Below are 24,627 nucleotides of genomic sequence, written 5' to 3'. Positions count from 1 at the left end.
AACGTTGACAGAATCGTTATTGAATATGTCACATAAACTCGTTCGTAACGGATAAAAGTTAACAAATGAATAGATTTATCGTATTTTTTTACTTTTGGGACAAAAATTTGAATTTTCATCTTTAAAAACGAATTTATCAACCTTTTGTATATCTAGAGACAAAAATAATTATTTGGCTTCTTTTTTTAATCTGTGTAATATTGGTTATATTGTTTGGGCTTATATGTGAGCTTTTGTATTTTTGTTATTTAATTACAACTTTAGTAGGCCTTCTAGGAACGAGTTTATGGCTTTTAGGTCTATAGTATAAATATGCTAAATTATAACTTTCTAATTAGTTTTGACTCATTTGTTAACAAAGATTTCAAGCTTTGCAAAATAGATTCTCTTAGTTCTTAGGAATGTTGTTGGTTCTTATTTTTAAATTTTCTTGGTTTTTGATTCTCTTAGTTTTGCGAAAGGGATTGATGCAATTGTTCTATCACTTCTAGACCTTGATCTGTTTTTTTTAACATTTTTTTCATTGAGTTTTCATTTATGAAAATTAATTTGAGGTTCTGAATTTGTGATCCATCAAAGGATTTTTTTTATCAAGATAACAAAGGGCTATGACTACATACAAGGAGCATGGAAACCAGACCTTAAATCTTAAAAAATTTGTTTTGTCCAACACCAGCTAAAACCGATTTAAATGATTTTTTAACCGGTTAGATTGCGTTAATATTGAGTCGGAAGCATGTTAGAAACATAATGGATTTGAATTGGTCATAGGTCAAGTTCATGATTGGATTGGCTAGTTCGAGCCAGATTTTAAAATACCAATGCACAATGTTAAAATTAACAGAAATATTTGTATACATATATATTAGTGTGTATAAGAATTGTATGTATTAATTCTCGGGTACAATAAATAAGTAACCTGAAAAAACAATCTTGTACAATAAGTAAAATAAAGATACAATATCCACTTCCTTAAGTTTAATGTGATTTTTTTTTTTAATACAAACAAATTAAAAAATAAAAAGTACGGGCTTGCACATTTTTTTACTAACATCTGTTAAAAGAAGAGATAAACTTAGCTAAAAGCTAACTTAACACATTATTTTTAGGTACAACCAATAATAACTTTATAACTATTAAAATAAATAAATAATCAAAATATAAAGCAAAAAAATTGATATTATTTCTGCTTATTTTTTCATAAATTTTGCTAAACTAAAGATACACGAGCAAAACTTTTTAAATAAAAAATAAAATCTACGAATATTTTTATCTTAACTTTCTTGTTAATGAAACTCTGACTAATTCGGATGAAAGATAAAAAAAATTTAATCAAGAATTATTTTCGTCAATAATCAAACCCAGATAATATCCAAATAATTTAATCTTAATTTTAATACTTATGTTCAATCATTTGGTTAAAAACCTTCAAAATTTTTGTTGTTTATAATAAATTTTTACCAATATAAAAATAGGCCAAATTTTTTTATAAAGTATATCAGTAATATATATTTTTTATGATAAGAAAAAGTCTACTCACCTACACAAACAATATTATAAAATAATACATAATTTTAATTATAGAAACCAACATATAATTCAAATAAATGAATTATAATTGCAGTAAATTAAAATAAAAATTTCTTCAAAATTATTTTATTAATATAATATTAATATTTTCTATTAATGTTGAAGATAAGTCAAACTTTTCAAAGAAATTTGATTTTATGAAGTATATGGGATGTAGGAACGGATAAAAACAACTTTAAGAATGCGGAATGAGACTTCATTCTAATTTTAATTCTAATTAATTAATAGTGTTTAAAAAGAAAAAATTTGAAACAAAAAAGTTAAAAAAAGTAAAACACACTATTACGTCTTGAACAATATACAACTTTACAATTGAGGATCTTTTTCCTAAATTTAACATTTTATTTATGATTATTATTTTAAAAATTATAATTATAATTATAGTTTGATTTTAATTTTAATTTTTTGATATATTGTATCAAACCGAATAAGTCTTTCTTTTTTAAATGCATTGATCATTAATATTACAATAATATTTATCATTCCTAATTAAATTGTATTCTAGAAGTTAAAATTATAAACCCAACTGCACAACAAAGTCTTACGATTGTTTAAAATAAAAGAGTTATATTTGCATTAATAAAGTTATTATTTAAAATAAAATACTCTACGATTTTACACCATCAAAATACATTATTTTGAAATTCAAATTATATTTTCTAAATTTGAATTAATTTCAATGAAATTTAACAAAAGATTAGGAAGACGACTATAAAAAGAATTAAGAAAGAATATCAAATTTAGTTTTACTTGAATTTTTTTATTTTATTTTATTAGTTATAATTTTTTTATTGGTTGCGTCTAAAAATAAGTATGAAGTTTGTGTGTATGTAAGAGTTTCTCAAAAGGAGAATAGAGGATGAAATATGAGTTTATCTTATATAATATGTTTAAATTTGAAAATGAAAGGTTTCGTTATGTTTTTAAATTATAATAAAGGAAAAAATAAAACAGAGAGGTTAACTATTTTTGATAAGTATTTTCACCTATTTTAAAAATTCTCAAATATAATCTGCTATTTCAATTTTTCCCTCGTTAACTTCACTCTTCGTATATTATATCAGTTTTTAAAATTATTATGGTAAATACATGAAGTAGTTATTTGTTGGTGAAACGGTAAACTTGTTTTTGTTACAAAAAAGCTACAAATTTTAAATGGGCCTACACATGGGCCCAACCTATTTCAGTTATAAAAAAAATCACATGAGCTTTGGATTTCCAAACTGAGGCACACACTGTTTCGAGTTGTGTTTTTGGTCGGTTTCGGATTTTCAAGCGCGTTCAACGGCTAGTTTCTAAGTTCTAATTCGATGAAACTCGAATCGTTGAATATCAGCTTCTTGATTTGGGTATATAAACCCTATAAGGTTGACCTTGACCCTGTAATTGGAAAAGTGTGGTTGCCTCTATGAGATGAATTGTTTATTCATTTGAAATTTAGGTTATTAATGATGACCCTGACCTTGAAATCAGAAAAGTGTAGTTGTCCGTTGGAGATATGGATTCTTTTTTTTGAAAACAAAAAAGTGCGGTTGCCATGCCTGAGGTGAATTCTTTATCCATCACCTGGAAAATTAGGGTATGTATTAGGTGAATTCTTTATCCTTCATCTGAAAAATTAGGGTATGTATAAGGTTGACTCCGACTCTCTAAACAGGAAAGTGTGTGGGTTGCCTCTATGAGATGGATTCTTTATTATTCATTTGAACATTTAGGGTATGTAATGGTGGACCTTGAAATCGGAAAGTGCAGTTGCCCCTCGGAGATGGATTCTTTATTTTAAAAAAGAGATGTTAATTTTGAGCCTTAATGACCCTAAACCAAGCTGCATGTTTAAATATTTTGTTGCATGACTTTAAATCAAGCTGCATGTTTAAAGGTATATAAACCCTATAAGTTTGACCCTGATTCTGAAATAGGAAAAGTGCAGTTGCCTCTATGAGATGGGTTCTTTATTCATCTGAAGTATACAAACCCTATAAGATGACCCTGGCCTTGAAAAATGGAAAAGTTCAGCTGTTCATATGAGATGGTTTCTTTGTTCATCATTGAGAGATATTGACTTTGAGCCTTAATGAGCCTAAATCAAGCTTCATGTTTAAATCTTTGTTGCAAGATTTTAAATCTGGAGAGAATGCTTTATGACCCTAAGGAAAACTACAAGAAACTGTATTGATGGAATTCCCAAATTGCTGCCATGAATTTGTATTGTGGTGTAAATTTTTTTGGGTTTGAATAATTAGATGTGGCAAAGGTATGAGACATATAGTGCATTGATAAACTTAGTTTTAGGAACATCAAAATAAATTGTACCTGGGACCTAGCACTTTTACTGTCAAAATATAAAACCTTCACTTGCAGATGCTTATAGTGATGTTTATCATGTCACTTGGCTGAAGTTGATTGTAAAAAAAAAAAATCCACAAGGAGTACCAAACAAATATTTCTTTGAACATGCTTATGCAGATTACATTGCTTCTTTTAATAAAAAAATTGTGTTCAAACTTGTATTCTTCATGTATGAATATTGCATGTGCATGCTGCTGTCCCAACTTTGCACTTCAGTAGGGCATTTGAAGTTCTGGGGCTGGGGTGCTTTAGTAGTTCTATTAATTTTCTCCTTTTTTTGTATTATGATTTGGGCATTAAAAAATTGGCATAATGTACCACTGTTTGCTGGTGAAGTGATATTGGCTCTAGTATTTATAGAAGTAAAGCACTACTTTCATCCCTAAAATTCCACCAATTTCACATTAGTCTCTCTGGACTTGCTAAACCCAATGATATCCCTGAAAGAAGACTCCCTTAATCACCTTAGCAAGTTAGTCCCTGAGTTAAGTTCTGTCCATTTGTCAATTTGGCACGTTAAGTAACTAACATCAGCTATTTTTATGTGTCACTGTGTGGTTTATCTGTCTTGAAGTATTGGTCCTTTAGTTGTATATCTTTCCTTTTTTTTTTTTTTCCGTTTAGTTTGGTATATTCTTTGTATCAAACTCTTCTATACTGGATAGTGGCATTTTGCTGTGCTACAGTTTAGTTTTCCTTCTTTAATGAAATTCCTTTTGCTTATAAAAAAAAAAAAAACTCAATTTCTTTAAGAGTGTGTTTCAAGGGGGAGAAATTTTAAATTCTAAGAATTTCAAATACTTCAATTGAAATTCTTTTATTTTCAAAATTGTGTTTGGATAAAAAAAATTAAAATTATGAGGGTGAAAAAAAAATATGGTTGATGTGCTAATTATACGTGTTTTTTTATAGTCACACCCGATCGATGTTCCACGAGCATGTTTATTGAAGAAGATTTTAAGAAGAGAATTTCAATTTCTCACCTTTTAAAAGGAAATTGAAATTTGAGATTTTTAATAGTTTAAAATTTTGTTTTAAAGTTCTAAAATTTTAAATTTTTTAAAAAAAACATTCAAACAATGAATTCAAAATTACATAAATTTAAATTCTCTAATAAATTATTTTCCAAACGTTAAAATCATCTATCCAAACGCACTCTAAAATGGATTTTAAATTTCCCGAGAGGAAAGGTGTGCTGAATTTTTTTGCCAGAAGCGCCCTTGCGTTTATTCTCCATATAAATGTGAGTTTTATATGTATTAACAATTTAATTAAATTCAGACCATGAAAATTGTGTTATTTCATGTTGGGAGAAAGCCTTGGTGAAGAACTAGCTACTGAATCAGACAAGTCTAACTGCATTGACAACCAAAAAGTATGGAGTGAGAAATTGGAGCTTGCTATTTAATGCTAATATCCATTTCATTACTCAATTGTGCTGTTTTTGGTGGTTGAGTTCTTGGTTCCATACTTCTCTGTGCTTTCAATTAAATGGATTAATAGACCCTGGCATTCTGCAGACATTTTTAAGGATGGGTGTGAATTTGTTAAATTTGAGAAGGAAATGAAATGGCGTGCATTAGCAATTTTGCTCTGGTTTTAACATGAATATGCGTTTTGACATGATTTGAACTAATTCTTTGCTATTTGTTGATCTTGTCTTGAGTGATGTTGAGGTATTGTTTTAATCTGGATCTTTTTACAGCTTAGTGCTGGTTTGAACCTTTTATGTGCATTTGTAAGTCCAATACAGAAAAACAGAATTCATCTATATAGAAATACAGGATTAGCTTGGTGCTTTGTAAGTGCTTTTATGTAACAAACATATACTATACTTTTACTATCTATAGATTTGAGAAGTTGCATTTTAACATATTACTGTTGTAGGGAAGCTTGCACAGGACTACCATTAATTGATAATAATAGAATCAAGGATATTTATTATTCTTTTCTGAAAAAGAAGAATGGCTGGTTTGACTTGAAAATTTCATGTTTTACTAGATACACAGATTATAGTTTATTCCCAAAAATATATAATTTAATCAATTCTATTTTTTTTTCTCATTACGGTCCTGAAGCAGACGTATGGAGTGCTGGTGTTGTTTTGTACACCTTATTAAGGGGGTGCCACCATTTTGGGCACAGCTATATATCACTTATACTTAATTATAAATTGTAGATGCTTTTTCATGTGCATTCTTCATCATTGCCAATAATACTTCTGCAAAATTTTGTCATCTCCAGAAACTGAGCAGGGGATTTTCCAACAGATTTTGCTATGAAGACTTGATTTCCAGTCTGAGCCATGACCTAGCATTTCAGACAGTGCCAAAGATCTAATTCGAAAAATGCTTGATCGGAATCCAAAAACAAGGCTCACAGCTCACGAAGTACTCTCTGAGTCTACTTAACTTTTATATTGGGCAAGCAACTATCATGATTTGTATGAATATTTGCACAATTATTGGAAAGGGTACAAAGCTGTGGCACTTTGTGGTTTTCTGTGCCAGGTCACCCATGGATTGTTGATGACAACATTGCACCAGATAAACCTCTTGATTCTGCTGTTTTATCACGCCTGAAGCAGTTCTCTGCAATGAATAAACTTCAAAAGATGGCTTTGCGTGTAAGGCTTCCGTAAACCTTTTTACTTTGGTCTAATGATTTTCGTGTGCTGACCATGGTAGAACAATTTAATTTCTTATGAATACCCTGTTTTGTCTTCTTTTAGAATGAGAAGGTAATTATATGCATTTTATCATGGAATTTAGGATAAACTGATATCAAACTGTTGCTTCCTGATCAACTGGAAGGACTTTACAAATTTCATGGACATTCATAAAATGGTTTCTTGATTTTAGAGATTAATACAATGCATGGCAGGAATTTTATTTCTTTCAACAAAAATGATGCCAGAGCTTCATATATATTTTTTAACTTATTTTCTAAGTTTTATGAGTAAGAGGCCTGGTTTTCTTACTTGGCTGCAGGGGATCTTGTTTGGTATATGAGCATTTTTTATGCCAGCAGGAATGGAAGGCATTAGATTCCCATAAGGGATCACTATTCTACCCCACCTGAAGTTAAAGAAATGTGATGCCCATTGCATTTGTATTTTTCCATATAAATATGGACCTGACATAAGTTGGCAAAAATAAAGTAATGTCATTTTCTTCACAATCTTGGCCTGAACTTCCCCATAATTACGCTTCTTTGCTTGTGAGTATTAGAATTTTTCAGGTTTTTCAGCTTAACCTTATCATTGCTTGTTTGTAAACTTTATCAGAATATATGAATATATGGGTCTTTGACAACATGTGTCTTAGAACATTAGTTAAGAAATAAAAAAAAATATTTATCATAAAGATCATATGAATACGTAAAACAAATTATGAATATCATAATTTTGTGCATTTCAATAATTTTTTTCTTTTATTTTTTAAACTAATGTCCTAACATCACTTATTATCATCTACTACTTCTAAATATATGCATAGTTATTCGGGGACCAAAAAGAATCCCGTGTTTAAAATACAATTTAATTTGAAAGTCACTTTAGTTCTATTCCAGACTTCTTTTTTCTCTAAAGCCTTTTGAATTCTATACTCTAATATTACGAATGGCACTCAGAACTGTCATTTCGTTTTTATGCTGTATTTTATGGATCAGGTATTCGTTTGTTGTTAAAATAGTAAATAAATAAATAAAATTACTATGTATCAAAATTTTATAAGGTTTGAAATCATCATTTCCGTACAAAAGGTGAGATGAGTGATTTCATATTTCATTAAATTAGATTTTTATTTTCATTGCTAATAATTATTTTTTTGCAAAGCAAATGTTCTTTAATTAAAGACGTGTTTGAGAATCGTTCTATTCTCAAAATTTTGAATAAAAACTAAACTAGGTAAGACGGAAAAGGAAATTAACTATGGTCATTAAAGCTTACAAACTTTCAATGGATGTCGATGACGGATGATAAAAACCGTAGAAAAAAATAAATGATGAAATAATGAAAATAATGCATTCTAAGAAATTTTTAGTGCTCTTAATTAGTATTCAGTCAAGAATGAATCAAAACTCAAAAGTATTGAGATTCGTTTAGAGTACTGATATTGAAAATTGAAAGTCTAAATATATTTTAAGAGGATAAAGGTTATCAACTATTAACCATGTTAATTAATTGATGTGAAGTTGTTTTAATTTAATCAAAATTTTGCTGTCCATCTTGTGCATTCGGACAAGTTATCTATAGTAAAAAATATATTTGTGCTCTGAAAAAAAAATTAAGGTTAACTGCCAACATATGTTCTTATGACTATCATTTTGTTTATGTTTTCAATTGATTCCTATACTTGTCTTTATTTTTTTTTTTAAAAAAAATAGTCTTTAAACAATTTTTTGTGCCAATTTATCTCCGTGAAAAGATTTTTGTAATAGTTTTTTACGTCACTAAAACTTGTTACCAAACCTTTTTTTTATGTAAGTGCAAGGACTAAAATTTATTGTTTTATGGCATAAAGACTAAAACTTAAAATGAATTTGAATACTTTGAACTTGTCATTTCGTAAGAATCCATACGCAGCCCGCCGCTATACCAAATTCCACATCTATTTCATAAACTTTGTCAAATATAGATAAGCAAGGAGGAAATAAAAAGAATGAAAGAGATAAAAAAAAGTATAATTTTTTTTATAAAAAAACCAGAATTATTTGATCTCGTATAAAATGATAGCGACAAGCGTATAAGACAAATGAGCTGAGGGTAAAATCTGGTTGTCCTTCTTCTCACTCTTTCGCTATCAAATAAGGAAGAGCAAAATCCAACACATATACCTATTATTATATTTATAGAGACGTAATTGGCAATTAATTGCCTTTGTCCAGTAATAGGGTTTATGTAAAATAATCTAGAATATAAAATATTTCATATATTTATTCTTAATTTATTAAACTTATAAAAATTATTCATTTCACGTTTTTTTTTTACATTAAAAGTGGCATTTTGAAATTCAAAATTTATTGATTTAACCCTAATGGACGGTTTGATTGTGTTCAAATTATTAGGAAATGAAAGAATTTTTTTAAAATTTTTTATGAGTCTCACACTTCTATAACGTTACTTAAATTTAAATATTTATTTTTAATTTTTTTATATTTTTCTCTTTTACACAACCATACTTATCCTAATTGAAAGGTGATTAAGAGCTAATCATATTGATAAGGTTTTTTTTTATGAATACACTCTTCTTATTTTTGTTTTTTTTCTAATTTAAAATATTATAGAATACAAATATTATATTATATAATTTTTAATTAATTTTAAAATTACTTATTTATTAAATTAAATTTTATAATTTTGTTTTTTATTTTTTTTAAAAATTATATTATTAAATATAATTATTTTTGTTTTATTATTTAATTTAATTATTTTTAATAAAATTATATTATTAAATATAATTAATTTATTTATATCATTAGATTTAATTAATTCATGTAACAATAAACTAAAAAAATTAAGTTCTCATATTGTAAAGTAAATAACATCATCATGATTCTTGAGATGAAGATAATTTTAATTAAATATAATGACATAATCATTAAAATGTAAAGATATGTCGCCACATAAAATAATATTAAATGAAAGCAAAAGTTAAGAAAGCAGGTGGTACGAATTTTCCAATCACTTCAAAATTATACTAGAATCATGAAAAGAAGAAAGAGAAAGACTATGTTAGTCAACATTCGGTGAAAAATTATTTAAAAATTAAAAAAATTAATTATAAGTTAAAAAATTAGTGGGTAAGTGAAAATTAAAAATTATTAATTAGAAATTAAAAAATTAGTTTATTAAATTATAAATTTTTTATAAAATTAATCAATAAGATAGTTAAAAATATAAAATAACATAAAATAATAAAATCATAATTTATTTTAAAAAATTATTAAAATATTTGATAAATATATTAAAAATGAAAATTAAAAAACTAACATTTTAAAAACAAATTTATTAAATAATCAAATAAATCTTTTAAATAATAAAAAAAATTAATTAAAATATCTTATCATCTAGCATAACCAACACAAAAAAATCAATTTCTAAATTCTAATAAAAAAAACAAATATGGTATAAAAACAATTTTGAAAAGTACAAGATAACTTTAACAGGGGATTCTTTTAGTCATGATTTGGAAGAGTAAGTAGATATCTGAGAGGTCAGACTGTTCAGTCATATTTAAATCCCACAATTTTGTATCGACGCTCGTGGATCGCACATAATATATAATAAATAGAAAGTAAACGAAAAAAGAAAAATGCAAAAAGGTATAAAAACAAGTTTCCAACCCCGAAGGAGGACCAAATCAAACAAAGAAAGAAGGTCTTGTTTCTTTCGTTTCTTTGTTTCTCTTTCTCTAGCTAGCTAAGTCCGTTCGTGATCGAAAAGAGAAAAAGATCATGGAAGAAAGTCTAGTAAAAAAACATGAAGAAGATAGAGTAGTAAGATGGGGTGTTTATAGTGAAGAAATGAGAAGGATCTGTGAAATAGCAGGGCCTATGGTGGCAGTGGTTTCTTCCCAATATTTGTTGCAAGTTGTGTCAACCATGATAGTTGGTCATTTAGGTGAACTCTATCTCTCTAGCGCAGCCTTAGCCATTTCCCTATCAGGGGTCACTGGTTTCAGTCTTCATGTAAGCTCCTACTCTTACACTTCTTTTATTTTGCATATCACTCATTTCTTCTAAAGTTTGCTCCATGGCTAGCTTCTTCTCTCATTATTTCCTTATTACCTTTAGGTTTGAGTAACATTTCACTTGGAAAATACATCATATTCTTTTTTTTAAGTCTTCATGAAAAATTTATTCACTTAATTTATGGGGATTTTTTTTTATTACTTTAAAAACACGGCATTTTGTCGACCATTGAGTACACAAGGATGTTAATGACTAATTAAAACGTATACCAACATTTTTAATGATTCGACGTGATTCTCTGACTTGTACCTTTCTAGTGGGCACTACAGTTCTTTTATACAGGACGGATCCAGAAGTGGATAAAGGGGAGGATCTATCTAATTTTTAATAAATAATAAGTTTAACAAAAAATATTTAAATATATGATGTACTAGTAGAAGAAAATTAAACATATGTTAAACGAAAAAGGAATTTAAAATTTAGATATATTAATTTTATGTGCAATGAGTCACTGTTGTTTACATATATGAATTTGTTAGCATATATATATTTTTAATATAAATACATGAGTAAGTTATAATTAAAAATTATCTTAAAATATGTTAATGATATAATTTATTAACAGACTGATATTAAAAATAAAAATAAAAGTGTATTTATGAGAAAAAATTGAACTAAAAAAGAAATGCACACTGTAAATATAAGCACCCATTTCACATTTTTTTTTTGTATTTTTATGATTTTATTACGTCATATCGTCCATCTTATAAAAGTATTAATAATATATTTTTCTAACACATTTTTTAAATTTATTTATAATTATAAGGGGAGCTCACAAAATAAAAAAACAAGGCTTACAAATTTTCAATAATTTGAAACAATAATAAAATATATATAATAAAAATGTATTTCTAGCATTTTTTTTATCACTATTCCTTTCTCTCTCTCACGCTATACCAGAATGTCCGCCTAACATTGTGTTTGACTCATTGCACTAGGCCGACCAGAAGCACCATCACATGTGAGTGAGACTGTAGCAGCACAGGAAAATGCGGTCTTTGCTCTAGTTTGCCATTGATATTAATATTAAAAAGATGACAGAATGTTCTATTGCATATGTAAAAGTTGCTTACCTTTTCAACAGATTCATGCATTTAACCTTAAGTGATGAGATCAGTACCTAGACAAATATTTAAGAGATCGTGCTTGTAAAAATAACTCATGACATGTTTATTAACCTTTTTATAGAAGAATAATTTATGAAACTAAATTGTCTTTTGTCACTTTTAGAAATTTTTTTAGTGTAATTTCTTTTTTAATTATAGAAATAGCATATACATAAGTATTTATTCATCAAATTCTTAAGTATTAAATATGTATTTAGTTCAAGTAAGTTAGTATTTTTTTTAAGTCTATGTAAGTTTATTATTTTTCTAATTTTAGTTTTTGAAAGTTTTTTATTTTTTATTTTTAATTCTTATAAGTTTGTGTTTTTTTAAGTTTAGTTTTTAAGATTCTAATTTTTTTTATTTATAGTTCCATAAATTCGTGTTTAAAAAAGAAACAAAATGTTTTAGGACGATCCGAATTAACAAAATGCAAACATGAACTAAAATTAAAAAAAAAAAATCAACTTACAAGCGTTTAAAAAATAAAAATAAAAAAGCTATGTCAAGCATGTTATCCTGCTAAAAATCATCATTATTTTCTTCCCTTGTAACTTAGGGCATTGATAAATTGCATATGCTAACAGATGGGAATGGCTAGTGGACTGGAAACAATTTGTGGACAGGCTTATGGAGCTCAACAATATCAAAGAATTGGAATGCAAACATACACTGCTATATTCTCTCTCATATTGGTTTCTATTCCCGTGTCTATCCTTTGGATCAACATGGAAAGCATACTAGTTTTCATAGGCCAGGACCCTCTAATTTCGCATGAAGCAGGGAAGTTCACAATTTGGCTTGTTCCAGCACTTTTTGCATATGCAATTCTTCAGCCGTTAGTTCGATATTTCCAAGTCCAAAGTTTGCTTCTTCCCATGTTTGCAAGTTCTTGTGTCACACTCATTATTCATGTACCTCTTTGTTGGGCCTTGGTATTCAAGACAAGACTGAGTAATGTTGGTGGAGCATTGGCAGTGAGCATTTCAATATGGTCAAATGTGATTTTTCTTGGATTGTACATGAGATACTCTTCTGCATGTGCAAAAACCCGCGCACCCATTTCTATGGAGCTGTTCAAAGGAATGTGGGAGTTCTTTCGTTTTGCTATCCCTTCGGCAGTAATGGTTTGGTGATTATTCTTCCTGTTCAATCAATATTCTACATATTCATGTTATCAGATAACAAAAAGTTTCCTTGTCCAACAAATTTTCTATAATGTATTGTATTGTTTTTCCAAAACTAGTATTTAACATAATTTTTGTATTCATGTTGATGATGGTAGCCTTGAATGGTGGTCATATGAGCTGCTTGTATTGCTGTCAGGGCTGTTACCAAATCCACAACTTGAAACTTCAGTTCTATCTGTTTGGTATGTATGCTCCATTATTTTGGTTTTCTTTATAACCCATATAAGACTTTTTGGTCCCTTTATAAACCGAAACTCATGATCTACAATTTCATTTTGCTACCAATCTTCAATTTCTAAGATTTTATAAATTGATGTGATAGAACTAATTTTTTTTGTCATTTTTCCACAGTCTAAACACCATTTCAACTCTCTATATGATTCCCTTTGGAATTGGCGCTGCAGCAAGGTTACATCATAGACATACTCATTCTACATAATTTACACTTTACATGTTACACAACCTAGCTACCCTAAGCATGCATCTAAACTAATTATCTTTTCTCCTCTCTGATTATAGCACAAGGGTTTCAAATGAACTAGGAGCTGGGAATTCACATGCTGCACGTGTTGCCGTGTTAGCAGCAATGTCTCTTGCAGTAATTGAGACAAGTATAGTAAGCGCAACACTCTTTGCCTGCCGCAATGTTTATGGTTATATTTTCAGCAATGAGAAGGAAGTTATTGATTATGTCACTGTCATGGCTCCTCTGGTATGTATATCTATTATACTAGACAGCATACAAGGTGTTCTCACAGGTAATCTTTCTCTCAATGGCTATCCTAAAGTAAATTCTATATAGAAGAAAAGCTTTCTCTCAATTTGTTTAATTCTTTGGTTCAGGGATTGCTAGAGGTTGTGGATGGCAACATTTAGGGGTTTTTGTCAATCTAGGGGCCTTCTACCTTTGTGGGATTCCAATGGCTGCCTTATTGGCATTTTTGGTGAGACTGGGAGGACAAGGACTTTGGATTGGTATACAAAGTGGTGCTTTTGTTCAAACTCTTCTACTTTCTATCATAACAGGTTGCATAAATTGGGAAAAGCAGGTATACCCTCTAATCTTTGTATTCTCCAGGAGTGTTACTAACAAACTTTTTTTATATACATTCTTAGTTTCTAATAAATTCTAACTAATAACAAAGTGAGTCCAAAAGAGTGTATTAATATGTTGTTAACATTTCTCGTCATAAAACTTCAATTTTGTTATGTTTGGTCGCACGAAGTTAAAAGGATAATAAAGTATACTAGTTCATCTTCTTTCAGCCACTTTTTTGCTTTAGTAAATCTTAAAGCCCTTGTGAAGGTAGTATCCCTTTTAGACATTTTGTTTCAATTGTTTTGTTTTACTATGCAGGCAATCAAGGCAAGAAAGAGGTTATTTGATGATCAATTTTCTGCTGACAATATATTGGTATGAGTATGACAAGCTCTTAATTAAAGGCCAATTTTCTAAAGATGACTATTCTCCGTGACTGAGTAGGAGTTTACTCCATTCATTATAAGAAATGAGTTTTTGGCTTTTTGAGGTGGTTAGCTATATGAGCTTATACCTCCGTGGAGAATATCGTAGCATTTTTGGTCATGATAACATGATAAACGTTTAGCAATGTTTGCTATACTAGCGCTGTGCTGCTTGGAATGCAAAATGTCATTTTGAGCTATTCAACTCTGTTTCATTTTCCCTAAAAAAAACTGTTTCATTTAATTGCCGATCCTTGATAGTTCCCGTCTTATACATTTAACCTTTTCTTTTTTGTATAATTAGTAGGTATTTTTGACTCCCAACTAATTTTTCTCTCAACTTATAAATATAAAATAAAAAATACAATGTCAAAATTATTTAAATTCCAAAGTATAAACCCGAGTAAAGGAATAAAAATAAATTATTTTAATTCTTATTATATTTTAATTTAAATGTAATTTTTGGGTAAATTATAGTATTAATTCTTCATCTTCTTTCTGAATAGTTGATTATAGCATATGAGTTCATCAAGACTTGAAAACATAATTGAAAAAAAAAGTACATGTAATTATCTCGTTAAATTCTTTAATAACATAACAAGTATTTGAAAGATCGGCATCATTCACATGTCATTAATTCATTGTTATTTTACCGCAGAAACTAAAAATGATAAGAGACTTTTGACGGATCAAAATTTAGATTAGTAACTATAAACTTAAATTAAAAAGATTAGGGATAAAAAAAAGACATTAAAACGTATATTTTTCATACATATATCAGATAAATTAAGTTTGCTAGTAATGTTGATATGCATGATGTTTAAGAATAGGGTAATAAAATCAAATCCCGCCTTTAACACTTCTTCCTCAATTGCCAAACTCCAATTATCAAGTCCGCATGTCAGTATTATATGATCTCTAACATGCAAGAACTAAATTTCATTAATTTAAAAAGCATGAGATTTAATTTGATAAATTGAAACCACACAGGAACTAAAATTACTCTTTGCTAAACCTTAAAAACCAAAATTACAATTAAATCTAAAATAAAAATCACATGAATTTTATTTATAACAGCAATTTAAACATCATGTTATAAATTTCCATGTGTTATAATTATTATTTAATACTCTTACACTTTACCTAAACACTATATGTACTGTTCTGACTAAATTGTCTTAATTTAAAAATAAAAAATTAAAAATTGTAGATTTAAAATTATAAGAAATCAAAATTAAAATTTAGATTAAATTAGATTAGATGGAATGATTTTAAATTTTAAAATTTACTTGAAATATTGTTCCGTCTACATAAGAGGGGGAAGCCCATGAGAGACTCTGAGACAGTCATTATTGAAACAAATATTTAAACCTTGGAAGAACTACTGCTGCTGCCACTTGTAAATATTTAAACCTTTTAGCATACAAAACACCAAAGCCCTGCCATTATTTCTACCAGTTTCGACAAGGTGCAGTGATTCTGTGACCCTTTGGAGAGGATATGGAAAATAGTCTCTTAGATAAGGACTCAGAGCCGGAGAATCCTTCAGCTTCAGCCATAACATGGACTGTCTTTTCTCAGGAAATGAAAAGAGTGGGTTATCTAGCAGCTCCTATGATTACTGTGACTTTGTCACAGTATTTTCTACAGATTATTTCAATGATGATGGTTGGTCACTTGGGTAAGCTTGCTCTCTCTAGCACAGCCATTGCCATCTCTCTCTGTGCTGTCTCTGGCTTCAGTCTTATTGTAAGTCTCTTCCTTTCCCATCTCACTGCTTTCTTCTTAAGCTTTGAGACCTACTACTGCATTGAACCCAAATTATCAAAGGATGGAAAATTATTAAAAACAAAAGAGATGAAGATGAATTAAAACACAAAATGGCTTAAGTTCGAGTAGGATTCTCTTATGTGAAGATACCTATGGTCTCTAAAAAAATTATAAGAATTAATTGCACTTTGTCTTTTTTGTACATGTCAAACAGTTTGGAATGTCATGTGCACTGGAAACTCAATGTGGGCAAGCATATGGAGCACAGCAATATCGAAAATTTGGTGTTCAAATATACACTGCTATTGTCTCTCTTACTTTAGCTTGTCTTCCTCTGACTCTTTTCTGGGTCTACTTGGAGAAGATACTCATATTTCTTGGCCAAGACCCTTCGATTTCACAAGAAGCTGGAAAATTTGCTTTGTGCATGATCCCTGCTCTCTTTGCTTATGCAACACTTCAGGCCTTGATTCGATTCTTTTTGATGCAAAGTTTGATCAGTCCCCTTGTCATAAGTTCCTCCATTACTCTTTGCTTCCATGTGGCTTTCAGTTGGTTAATGGTCTTTAAATCTGGATTTGGTAACTTGGGAGCAGCATTTTCAATTGGTACTTCATACTGGCTGAATGTGATTTTACTTGGCTTATATATGAAATTCTCTACTGAATGTGAAAGGACTCGAGTCCCAATTTCAATGGAACTATTCCATGGGATTGGTGAATTCTTCACCTATGCTATTCCTTCAGCTGGAATGGTTTGGTGAGTTTCTTCCTCTTATATTTTATCTTTTGTGTTGTGTTTTTATTTCCCATTTAATTTTCAACCATGGTATGTTTCTTACTTATTTGATCGTTGCAGCCTTGAGTGGTGGTCATTTGAGCTGCTAACCTTGCTTTCTGGTCTTCTACCAAATCCAGAGCTTGAAACTTCAGTCTTATCCATATGGTATGTACAACTTATCCTAGTCCTTCAGACATGAATGGCTTTGTGTTTTAAAATCTGTGTTGAAATTGTTACTCAGCCAAATTTTGATTTCCATTCATGCAAGTGTTGCTAATTTGTTGTTATTGTTAACTATGTTCTGACCAGTTTATCCATCATCACAACTATCTACACAATCCCAGAAGCAATTGGCTCAGCAGCAAGGTTTTGATTCACACAAGTCCTAAGCTCATCAATTTGTGCATATTCGTATTCATGTAGAATGATATTATAGTAAATGAATTTTTTCCTCTTTCTGATTGGTTTCTCTTTTGGGCGGGTTGTTCAGCACTAGAGTTTCAAATGCATTAGGAGCTGGAAGTCCACAATCAGCACGAGTATCTGTTTCTGCTGCCATGACTCTAGCAGTTTCTGAGGCCATTCTGGTGAGCTCAATCATTTTTGCTAGCAGGCAGGTTTTAGGTTATGTATTTAGCAATGAGCAGGATGTGGTGGATTATGTCACAGATATGGTTCCTCTTTTAAGTATATCTGTTATAGTAGACACGTTACACGGTACCCTTTCAGGTTAGTTCTTGTTTGAACTATTTTTCAATGCACATTACTCTTCTTAAGCAATGGAATCTGAGTTATGCCTTCATTATAGGTATTGCTAGAGGATGTGGGTGGCAGCACATAGGAGCATATGTAAACCTTTGAGCTTATTATGTTGTGGGAATTCCAATGGCTGCCATATTGGGTTTCTGGCTACAATTAAGAGGAAAAGGCCTTTGGATTGGAATACTGACTGGTGCCTTCTGCCAAACAATTATGCTATCTCTCATCACAAGTTGTACAAACTGGGAAAAACAGGTTTGCCTCCACTTCCAAGTCTTTATGGCTCTGCACTTGGCACAGTCTAAAAAAATCATTTTCTCAATGTTATATTTTCTCATATATCAAATAATTTTTTTTTGAATTTAAAGTTTAAGCTAGAGAAATCATCTCTATAGTCAAAGAAAAGTAGCATCTTAACCCATGCAATCTTTTTAAGATTCAGTTTTGAACATGTATTACAATACGTTTTTTTAGAGCTCACATGTACCACTAACTGAAATGTACTCATTTGTCGAATGTCTGAGATTGCAGGCAATTAAAGCAAGGGAAAGGATATTTCAGAGAAGTTTTTCTGTAGAAGATGGATTAGTTTAAGCAAATGGAGAAGATTCTTTAAAGTTGTTAGCTTGTTTAGTTGGGTATTGGTAAAACATCTAGCTTTGGTTGCAGAAAACATCAAATTTTTCAGTTGCTTAAAGAGTTAGAGGAACAAAATGTTTTCATAAAAGGACAAGTGTAAGAATATTGATATGTTATTTTTTCTCAATCCAATTTTGGTTAAGGTTCTGTAACGTGGAGTGAAAAGCATATGGATAAATTCACGCACGAGCATCACTTCAATTTCCATTAAAATCCTCGTGTATAATATAACAAATAATTAATTATAGATACTTCCAATTAAAAAACAATAGTTTTAAATAATGTTGCACCAAAAAAATAGTTTGAAATGATACATACATGTTGCATTTTTTAGTTGGGAATAAGTACAATATAATCGAGCAGATTTGCGGATTTGTCAAGCAAATATTGATAAACTAAAATGTAAATGTAAACACTATTCTTTTCTATGCTAAATGTAAATACTAATTGAATTTGAGTTTTGCTATTTAACATCAATAAATACAAGGAATCTCGTGTGAGGTCAACTATACATAAAAAATTTTATTGGCTATTCAATTATCTAGATCAAATTCAAGTTGAATATAATTTAGAGTGTAATAAATAATAGAGTAAAAAAAAACTTATACTACTTTAAATACTTACATGTGCAAAATCCATCGAATATTCCTGAAAAGAAAAATTTGAGGCAAGAACTGTTAGGATTGCTATACTAAGGTAACTAAGCTAATGCAGTAAAATAAGGAAATGGCGATAATTGTTCTGCTTCTTTCTCATTCATCCAAGGTATTTATAGGCAAATACAGATAAGAATAAGAATTGCAGTAGCCAATCATTGGCCGACTGTACCCCTACTTGCTACCTAATAACAGAATTGGATGAAGTTTGTTACAACAGAAAGATATTTTAGCAATAAGTGGTGGAATATTCCGTGCCCATGGTAGTGTTGCTATCAAGATCCCTTAATAACGGTTTCAGTTGTTCCGCCAAAACTCAAGAAGAGACAATAAGTTGGAAAATATAATTTGGTGTATCTATGAGATTTTTTTTTTCCTCTTAACTCTCCGGATTATTAGAGGAGAGAGACCTGAATCATTCAGACTTCAATCAAAAAGTCAGTAAAGTCTAACGAACAATTATTTTCATCAAAAATTAAACTTGAGTAGTTCCATGAGAATTTTACTATTCAAAATCAAACATAAAATATTAAAAACAAAAAGTAAAACATTATAAGAAGAAAATATTGCGTTCTTGGAGGTATTCTGTCTGGTGTTGCATGGTGTGGTTTGGTTTTGAAACTCTCATACTAATAACAAAATGTAATGGTTTGGTTTTGAAACTATCATACTACTAACAAAACAAAACCTAAGTGCAATTATTAAAATGGTCAAGTTTTTTAGGCCAAGTTTTTTTACAGCCCGATCTGGCCTAGCCTGATGGGCCATTGGACCAACCCATTAAATCGTACCCATCTTGACAGCTCCAATGAGAAGAGATACTGTTGTTTTTGTATTCATGTGATGATTAATGAGTGAAACCTTGAGACAACTTGGTTAGTAAAATTTGAACCATCACCTTTCATACTTTGGACGAAACAATATTAATAATATTTAGTAATTCACATTCCTGCAAATTTGAATGATATCAACAAAACACACGAAATATATATATTTTTTTAATATATTTTTCCTTAAAAAACTACTTAAAACCCTACTTCTTTCTTCATGTGTTTGATACGTGATACCAATGTGTAAAACAATTGCTAGGATGTAACTTTTTGAGTTTCATGTAACTTTTTTTTGTTCCTGCACGTATAAAATTATAGGAGTAATATTTAAACGTGAATAAATATGATTATTATATAGTTTGGAATCATGTGATCCGCCAATCTCCATGGCACACGTAATTCTCTTTAACTATTTATGTGTCTTGTGAAGAGTATCTCTATAGGGGTGTTTGGTTACGAAACAGTTTTCCAGATTAAGTAATGATATTTTGGTTGAGAAACAAAAATTTCCGGATTCGGGAAGTATCCTAAAAGATGTGGATTCCACATTATTTTTCATCATTCTTGAGGAAAGAAGAGCAACCAAACGGCGGAAGGAAGATGAATCTCACATTTTTCGTTTCGTCTCCCTTCTTTCCTTCCTTTTTGGCTGGTACGAAGGAGAGAGAGGCAGAGTATGTGATGAGATGGAGTGTGTTTGGTGAAGAAATGAAAAGAGTGGGTTATCTAGCAGGTCCTATGATCAATGTGACTTTGTCACAGTATTTTCTACAAATAATATCAATGATGATGGTTGGTCACTTGGGTAAACTTGTTCTCTCTAGCACAGCCATTGCCATCTCTCTCTGTGCTGTCTCTGGCTTCAGTCTTATTGTAAGTCTCTTCCTTTCCCATCTCAACCTTCAATTTTACAAAAACTACACTTGCATTGCACATTTGTACACATTGGGTAATCTTGAGTAGTGCCTTGTATGGTTATGTACAAAAAACATTTTCTATAAAAAAAAGTTTGATACTTAATTTAGGCCTATTAAAAAAATCATTTCTTTTCTTTGATGCTTCTTGCTTTTATTCACATTGTTATTATGTGTCTTTAATGATCAATGACACACGGGAGTGTTCTTCCAAATTTGTGGTCACTGTAAATAAATACTGAGTATAACTCATTCCACATTTGTCATTGTGAACTATTTGACGATGAATTAGATTCATTTTAAGGGAACCAACCTTCTTGAACTTAATACTCTTTCTCTTGATAAACTACATTTACTATCAAAATGGACAAGGAAATGATGAGATTTTGAAATCGTTTAAATGTGATATAGTAATCATGCTTACATGTTATGTATAGTTTTTTTAAGGAGATGTTTTTTTTTTTTCTGTCATGTGGAAGAATTTAATCTTTGTTTATGTTATAAACTATACTTATTTGTGTTATTTTAACGTTTATACAGTTTGGTCATGTTTATATATAATTCTATTGTTTTATGTACGTATATTTTTTAAAATTTATATTAACGTATATGTATCCTATGCAATCTACATGGAACAGTTGCTTATCAGAGGGAGGGAAAACTATAAAATAAAAAAATGAAAGGAATGATGAAGATGAATACAAAACAGTGATTAGTCTTTTAATTTTGATAATTAGTAAAATTTAATTATCCTTTTTAGATGTCCTGTATAATAAAAGGAAGAACTCAGAATTAGCTGCTACTTCGTAAGTTCTGGTTCTGCTATTAATTTTTCAACTCACACGGGGATATTGAATTGGATGCTTGCTAGGATACTTGGTACATCTTGTGACTTATATTTGAGATTTGAGAATTAATTTTACTTTGTCTTTTATATATATCAAACAGTTTGGAATGTCATGTGCACTGGAAACTCAATGTGGGCAAGCATATGGAGCACAGCAATATCGAAAATTTGGTGTTCAAATATACACTGCTATTGTCTCTCTTACTTTAGCTTGTCTTCCTCTGACTCTTTTGTGGGTCTACTTGGGGAAGATACTCATTTTTCTTGGCCAAGATCCTTTGATTTCACAAGAAGCTGGAAAATTTGCTTTGTGCATGATCCCTGCTCTCTTTGCTTATGCAACACTTCAGGCCTTGGTTCGATACTTTCTGATGCAAAGTTTGACCAGTCCCCTCTTCATAAGTTCCTCCATTACTCTTTGCTTCCACGTAGCTTTTTGCTGGCTACTGGTTTTTAAATGTGGATTTGGTAACTTAGGAGCAGCATTTTCTATTGGTACTTCATACTGGCTGAACGTGGTTTTACTTGGGTTATATATGAAATTCTCTACTGAATGTGAAAAGACTCGGGTACCAATTTCAATGGAACTATTCCATGGGATTGGGGAGTTCTTCCGCTGTGCTATTCCTTCAGCTGGAATGATTTGGTGAGTATCCTCCTCTTATGTTTGATCTTTTACGCTGTGTTTTTATTTCCTATTTAATTTTCAACCATTTTTTGTTTTTTTACATATTTGGTCATTGCAGCCTTGAATGGTGGTCATTTGAGTTGCTAACCTTGCTTTCTGGTCTTCTACCAAATCCAGAGCTTGAAACTTCAGTCTTATCCATATGGTATGTACAACTATTTTTAGTCTTTCAGACATGAATGACTTTGCGTGTTTTAAAATCTCTGTTGAAATTGTTATTCATACCCAAATCTCTGTTGTTTAAATGTTATCTACTTTCTGATTAGTTTATCAGTCACCACAACAATCTACACAATCCCAGAAGCAATTGGCTCAGCAGCAAGGTTTTCATTCACATAAGTCCTAACCTCATTAATTTGTGCCTATTCGTATTCATGTTCAACAATAGTAAAGGATTTCTTTTTTCTCTTTTGGGTGGGTTACTCAGCACTAGAGTTTCAAATGCATTAGGTGCTGGAAGTCCACAATCAGCCCAATTGTCTGTTTCTGCTGCTATGACACTTGCAGCATCCGCGGCCATTCTGGTGAGCTCAATCATATTTGCTTGCAGGCAGGTTGTAGGTTATGTATTTAGCAGTGAGCTGGACGTGGTGGATTATTTCACAGACATGGTTCCTCTTTTATGTCTCTCTGTTATACTGGACACCTTACATGGTACCCTATCAGGTTTGGTTCTTTCTTTTCTCTATTTTTCAATGCAAATCAGTCTTATGCAATGGACTAATGCAGTGTGAATTGTGCCATAAAATATAATTCTGTAAGGTAATACTTGTTCATTATAGGTATTGCTAGAGGATGTGGTTGGCAGCACTTAGGAGCATATGTAAACCTTGGAGCTTATTATGTTGTGGGAATTCCAATTGCTGCTATGTTGGGTTTCTGGGTACAATTAAGAGGAAAAGGCCTGTGGATTGGAATCCTGACTGGTGCCTTCTGCCAAACAGTTATGCTATCTCTCATTACAAGTTGTACAAATTGGGAGAAACAGGTTGCTTCCGCTTCCAAGTCTAAGCTTTGCACTTGGCACAGTCCTAAAACACCATTTTCACAATGTTATGTCTTCTGATATATCAAACCAAACCTTTTGAATTTAATGTTTAAACTAGAGAAATTATTTTTTCAGTCAAAGAAAAGTAGCATCTTAACTCATGCAGTCCTATTCAGTTTTGAACAAGCACTACTAGTACGTATTTTTATAGCACATATGTACTACTAGTAGTAGTACTGACTGAAGAGTACTCATTGCTCGAGTGTCCTGAGATTGCAGGCAATTAAAGCAAGGGAAAGGACATTTCAGAGAAGTTTTGCTGTAGAAGATGGATTAGTTTTAGCAAATGGAGAAAATTCCTTAAACCTGTCAGCCTGTTTAGTTGGTATTGGTAAATCATCTAACTTTGGGGGCACAAAAGATCAAAATTTAGAGTTAGAGGAGGGAAAAGTTCTCATAACGAGACAAGTGTAATGGTATTGATTTGTTATTTTTTCTCAATCCAATTTTAGTTAAGGTTCTGTAACGTGAAGTAGAGGCAACTGGATGAATTCACGAGCAGCACTTCAATTTCCAATAACATCTTTGTATATAACAATGATAAATTAGAGTTCTTCCACTCAATATGCAATGTAACCGAGCAGATTTCTGGATTTGTCAAACAAATTTACTAAACTTAAATTGTATATGCAAATAGTACTCCAAATGTAAATATAATTTAATTTGAGTTTTGCTATTTAGCCCTAACTACATACATTAAAAAAATGTTCTAAACAAATCAAATTTAAGCCGAATATAAATTTAGACTCGCTCTTTCAATCGACCATTTTTAATATTATTTCTCTTGCCTTTTTTAAATATGAATTTCATATACTATTATTTTCCAACCATTTCAAATAACTTTTTTTTTTAAATTTCTACACTCAGTTTTCTTAACCATCTATTTTTTTTAGATTTATTTACTTTTTCATCCTTGTATCTAAATTGAACTTTAATAACTTTTTTTTTTAAAAAAATTCAACAGTTTAAAACAATTTGATGTTACAATTGAAATTTTTGATTATAAACTCAAAATATAATTTACAAATATTCTAATTTAATATAATTTATATAACAACTGAATATGTAAATCAATTTAGTATACTTTTTTTTAAATAGTTTCAAATTCAAATCTTGAATTATATAATAAAAACTATTTTTTCTTATAAATTTTAATCATATAAAATAAACATTTGTTTTTAAAAATATTATCAGCGTGATAAGTTTTTTTTTTTAAATTCAATCGTAGATTTTAAAATACGATT

At 30.1% G+C, this 24,627-nt stretch overlaps 3 protein-coding genes across 4 annotated transcripts; all 3 read left to right on the top strand.

Moving 5' to 3' along the window:
* Positions 1-10,210: 10,210 nt before the first annotated feature.
* On the top strand, positions 10,211-14,696 carry LOC100788647 (protein DETOXIFICATION 12). Of its 2 annotated transcripts, XM_041013260.1 has the most exons (8): positions 10,531-10,629; positions 11,631-11,653; positions 12,386-12,930; positions 13,084-13,170; positions 13,340-13,396; positions 13,508-13,746; positions 13,832-14,037; positions 14,346-14,696. In XM_041013260.1, exons 3-8 carry the CDS (start codon positions 12,386-12,388, stop codon positions 14,406-14,408), a joined length of 1,197 nt encoding a protein of 398 aa, XP_040869194.1. In that variant the 5' UTR covers positions 10,531-10,629; positions 11,631-11,653; the 3' UTR covers positions 14,409-14,696. The 2 variants fall into 2 exon arrangements, with proteins under 2 accessions (XP_003555931.1, XP_040869194.1); XM_003555883.5 differs by lacking the exon at positions 11,631-11,653 and having other exon boundaries at positions 10,211-10,629.
* An 811-nt stretch (positions 14,697-15,507) lies between these two features.
* Positions 15,508-18,552, top strand: LOC100801336 (protein DETOXIFICATION 14). The gene is made up of 7 exons (XM_014773048.2): positions 15,508-16,201; positions 16,437-16,981; positions 17,081-17,167; positions 17,312-17,368; positions 17,493-17,731; positions 17,811-18,016; positions 18,293-18,552. Exons 1-6 carry the CDS (start codon positions 15,953-15,955, stop codon positions 17,861-17,863), a joined length of 1,230 nt encoding a protein of 409 aa, XP_014628534.1. The 5' UTR covers positions 15,508-15,952; the 3' UTR covers positions 17,864-18,016; positions 18,293-18,552.
* Positions 18,553-20,349: 1,797 nt separating this feature from the next.
* LOC100800796 (protein DETOXIFICATION 14) lies at positions 20,350-23,985 on the top strand. The gene is made up of 7 exons (XM_003555220.5): positions 20,350-20,759; positions 21,749-22,293; positions 22,394-22,480; positions 22,602-22,658; positions 22,763-23,001; positions 23,118-23,323; positions 23,603-23,985. The coding sequence occupies exons 1-7, from the start codon at positions 20,421-20,423 to the stop codon at positions 23,795-23,797; spliced, it is 1,668 nt and encodes a 555-aa protein (XP_003555268.1). The 5' UTR covers positions 20,350-20,420; the 3' UTR covers positions 23,798-23,985.
* Positions 23,986-24,627: the final 642 nt, after the last annotated feature.

The sequence above is a fragment of the Glycine max genome, chromosome 20, assembly GCF_000004515.6.
Source record: "Glycine max cultivar Williams 82 chromosome 20, Glycine_max_v4.0, whole genome shotgun sequence".
Classification (NCBI taxonomy): Eukaryota; Viridiplantae; Streptophyta; class Magnoliopsida; order Fabales; family Fabaceae; genus Glycine; species Glycine max.
This window is presented reverse-complemented; position numbering and strand designations above follow the sequence as displayed.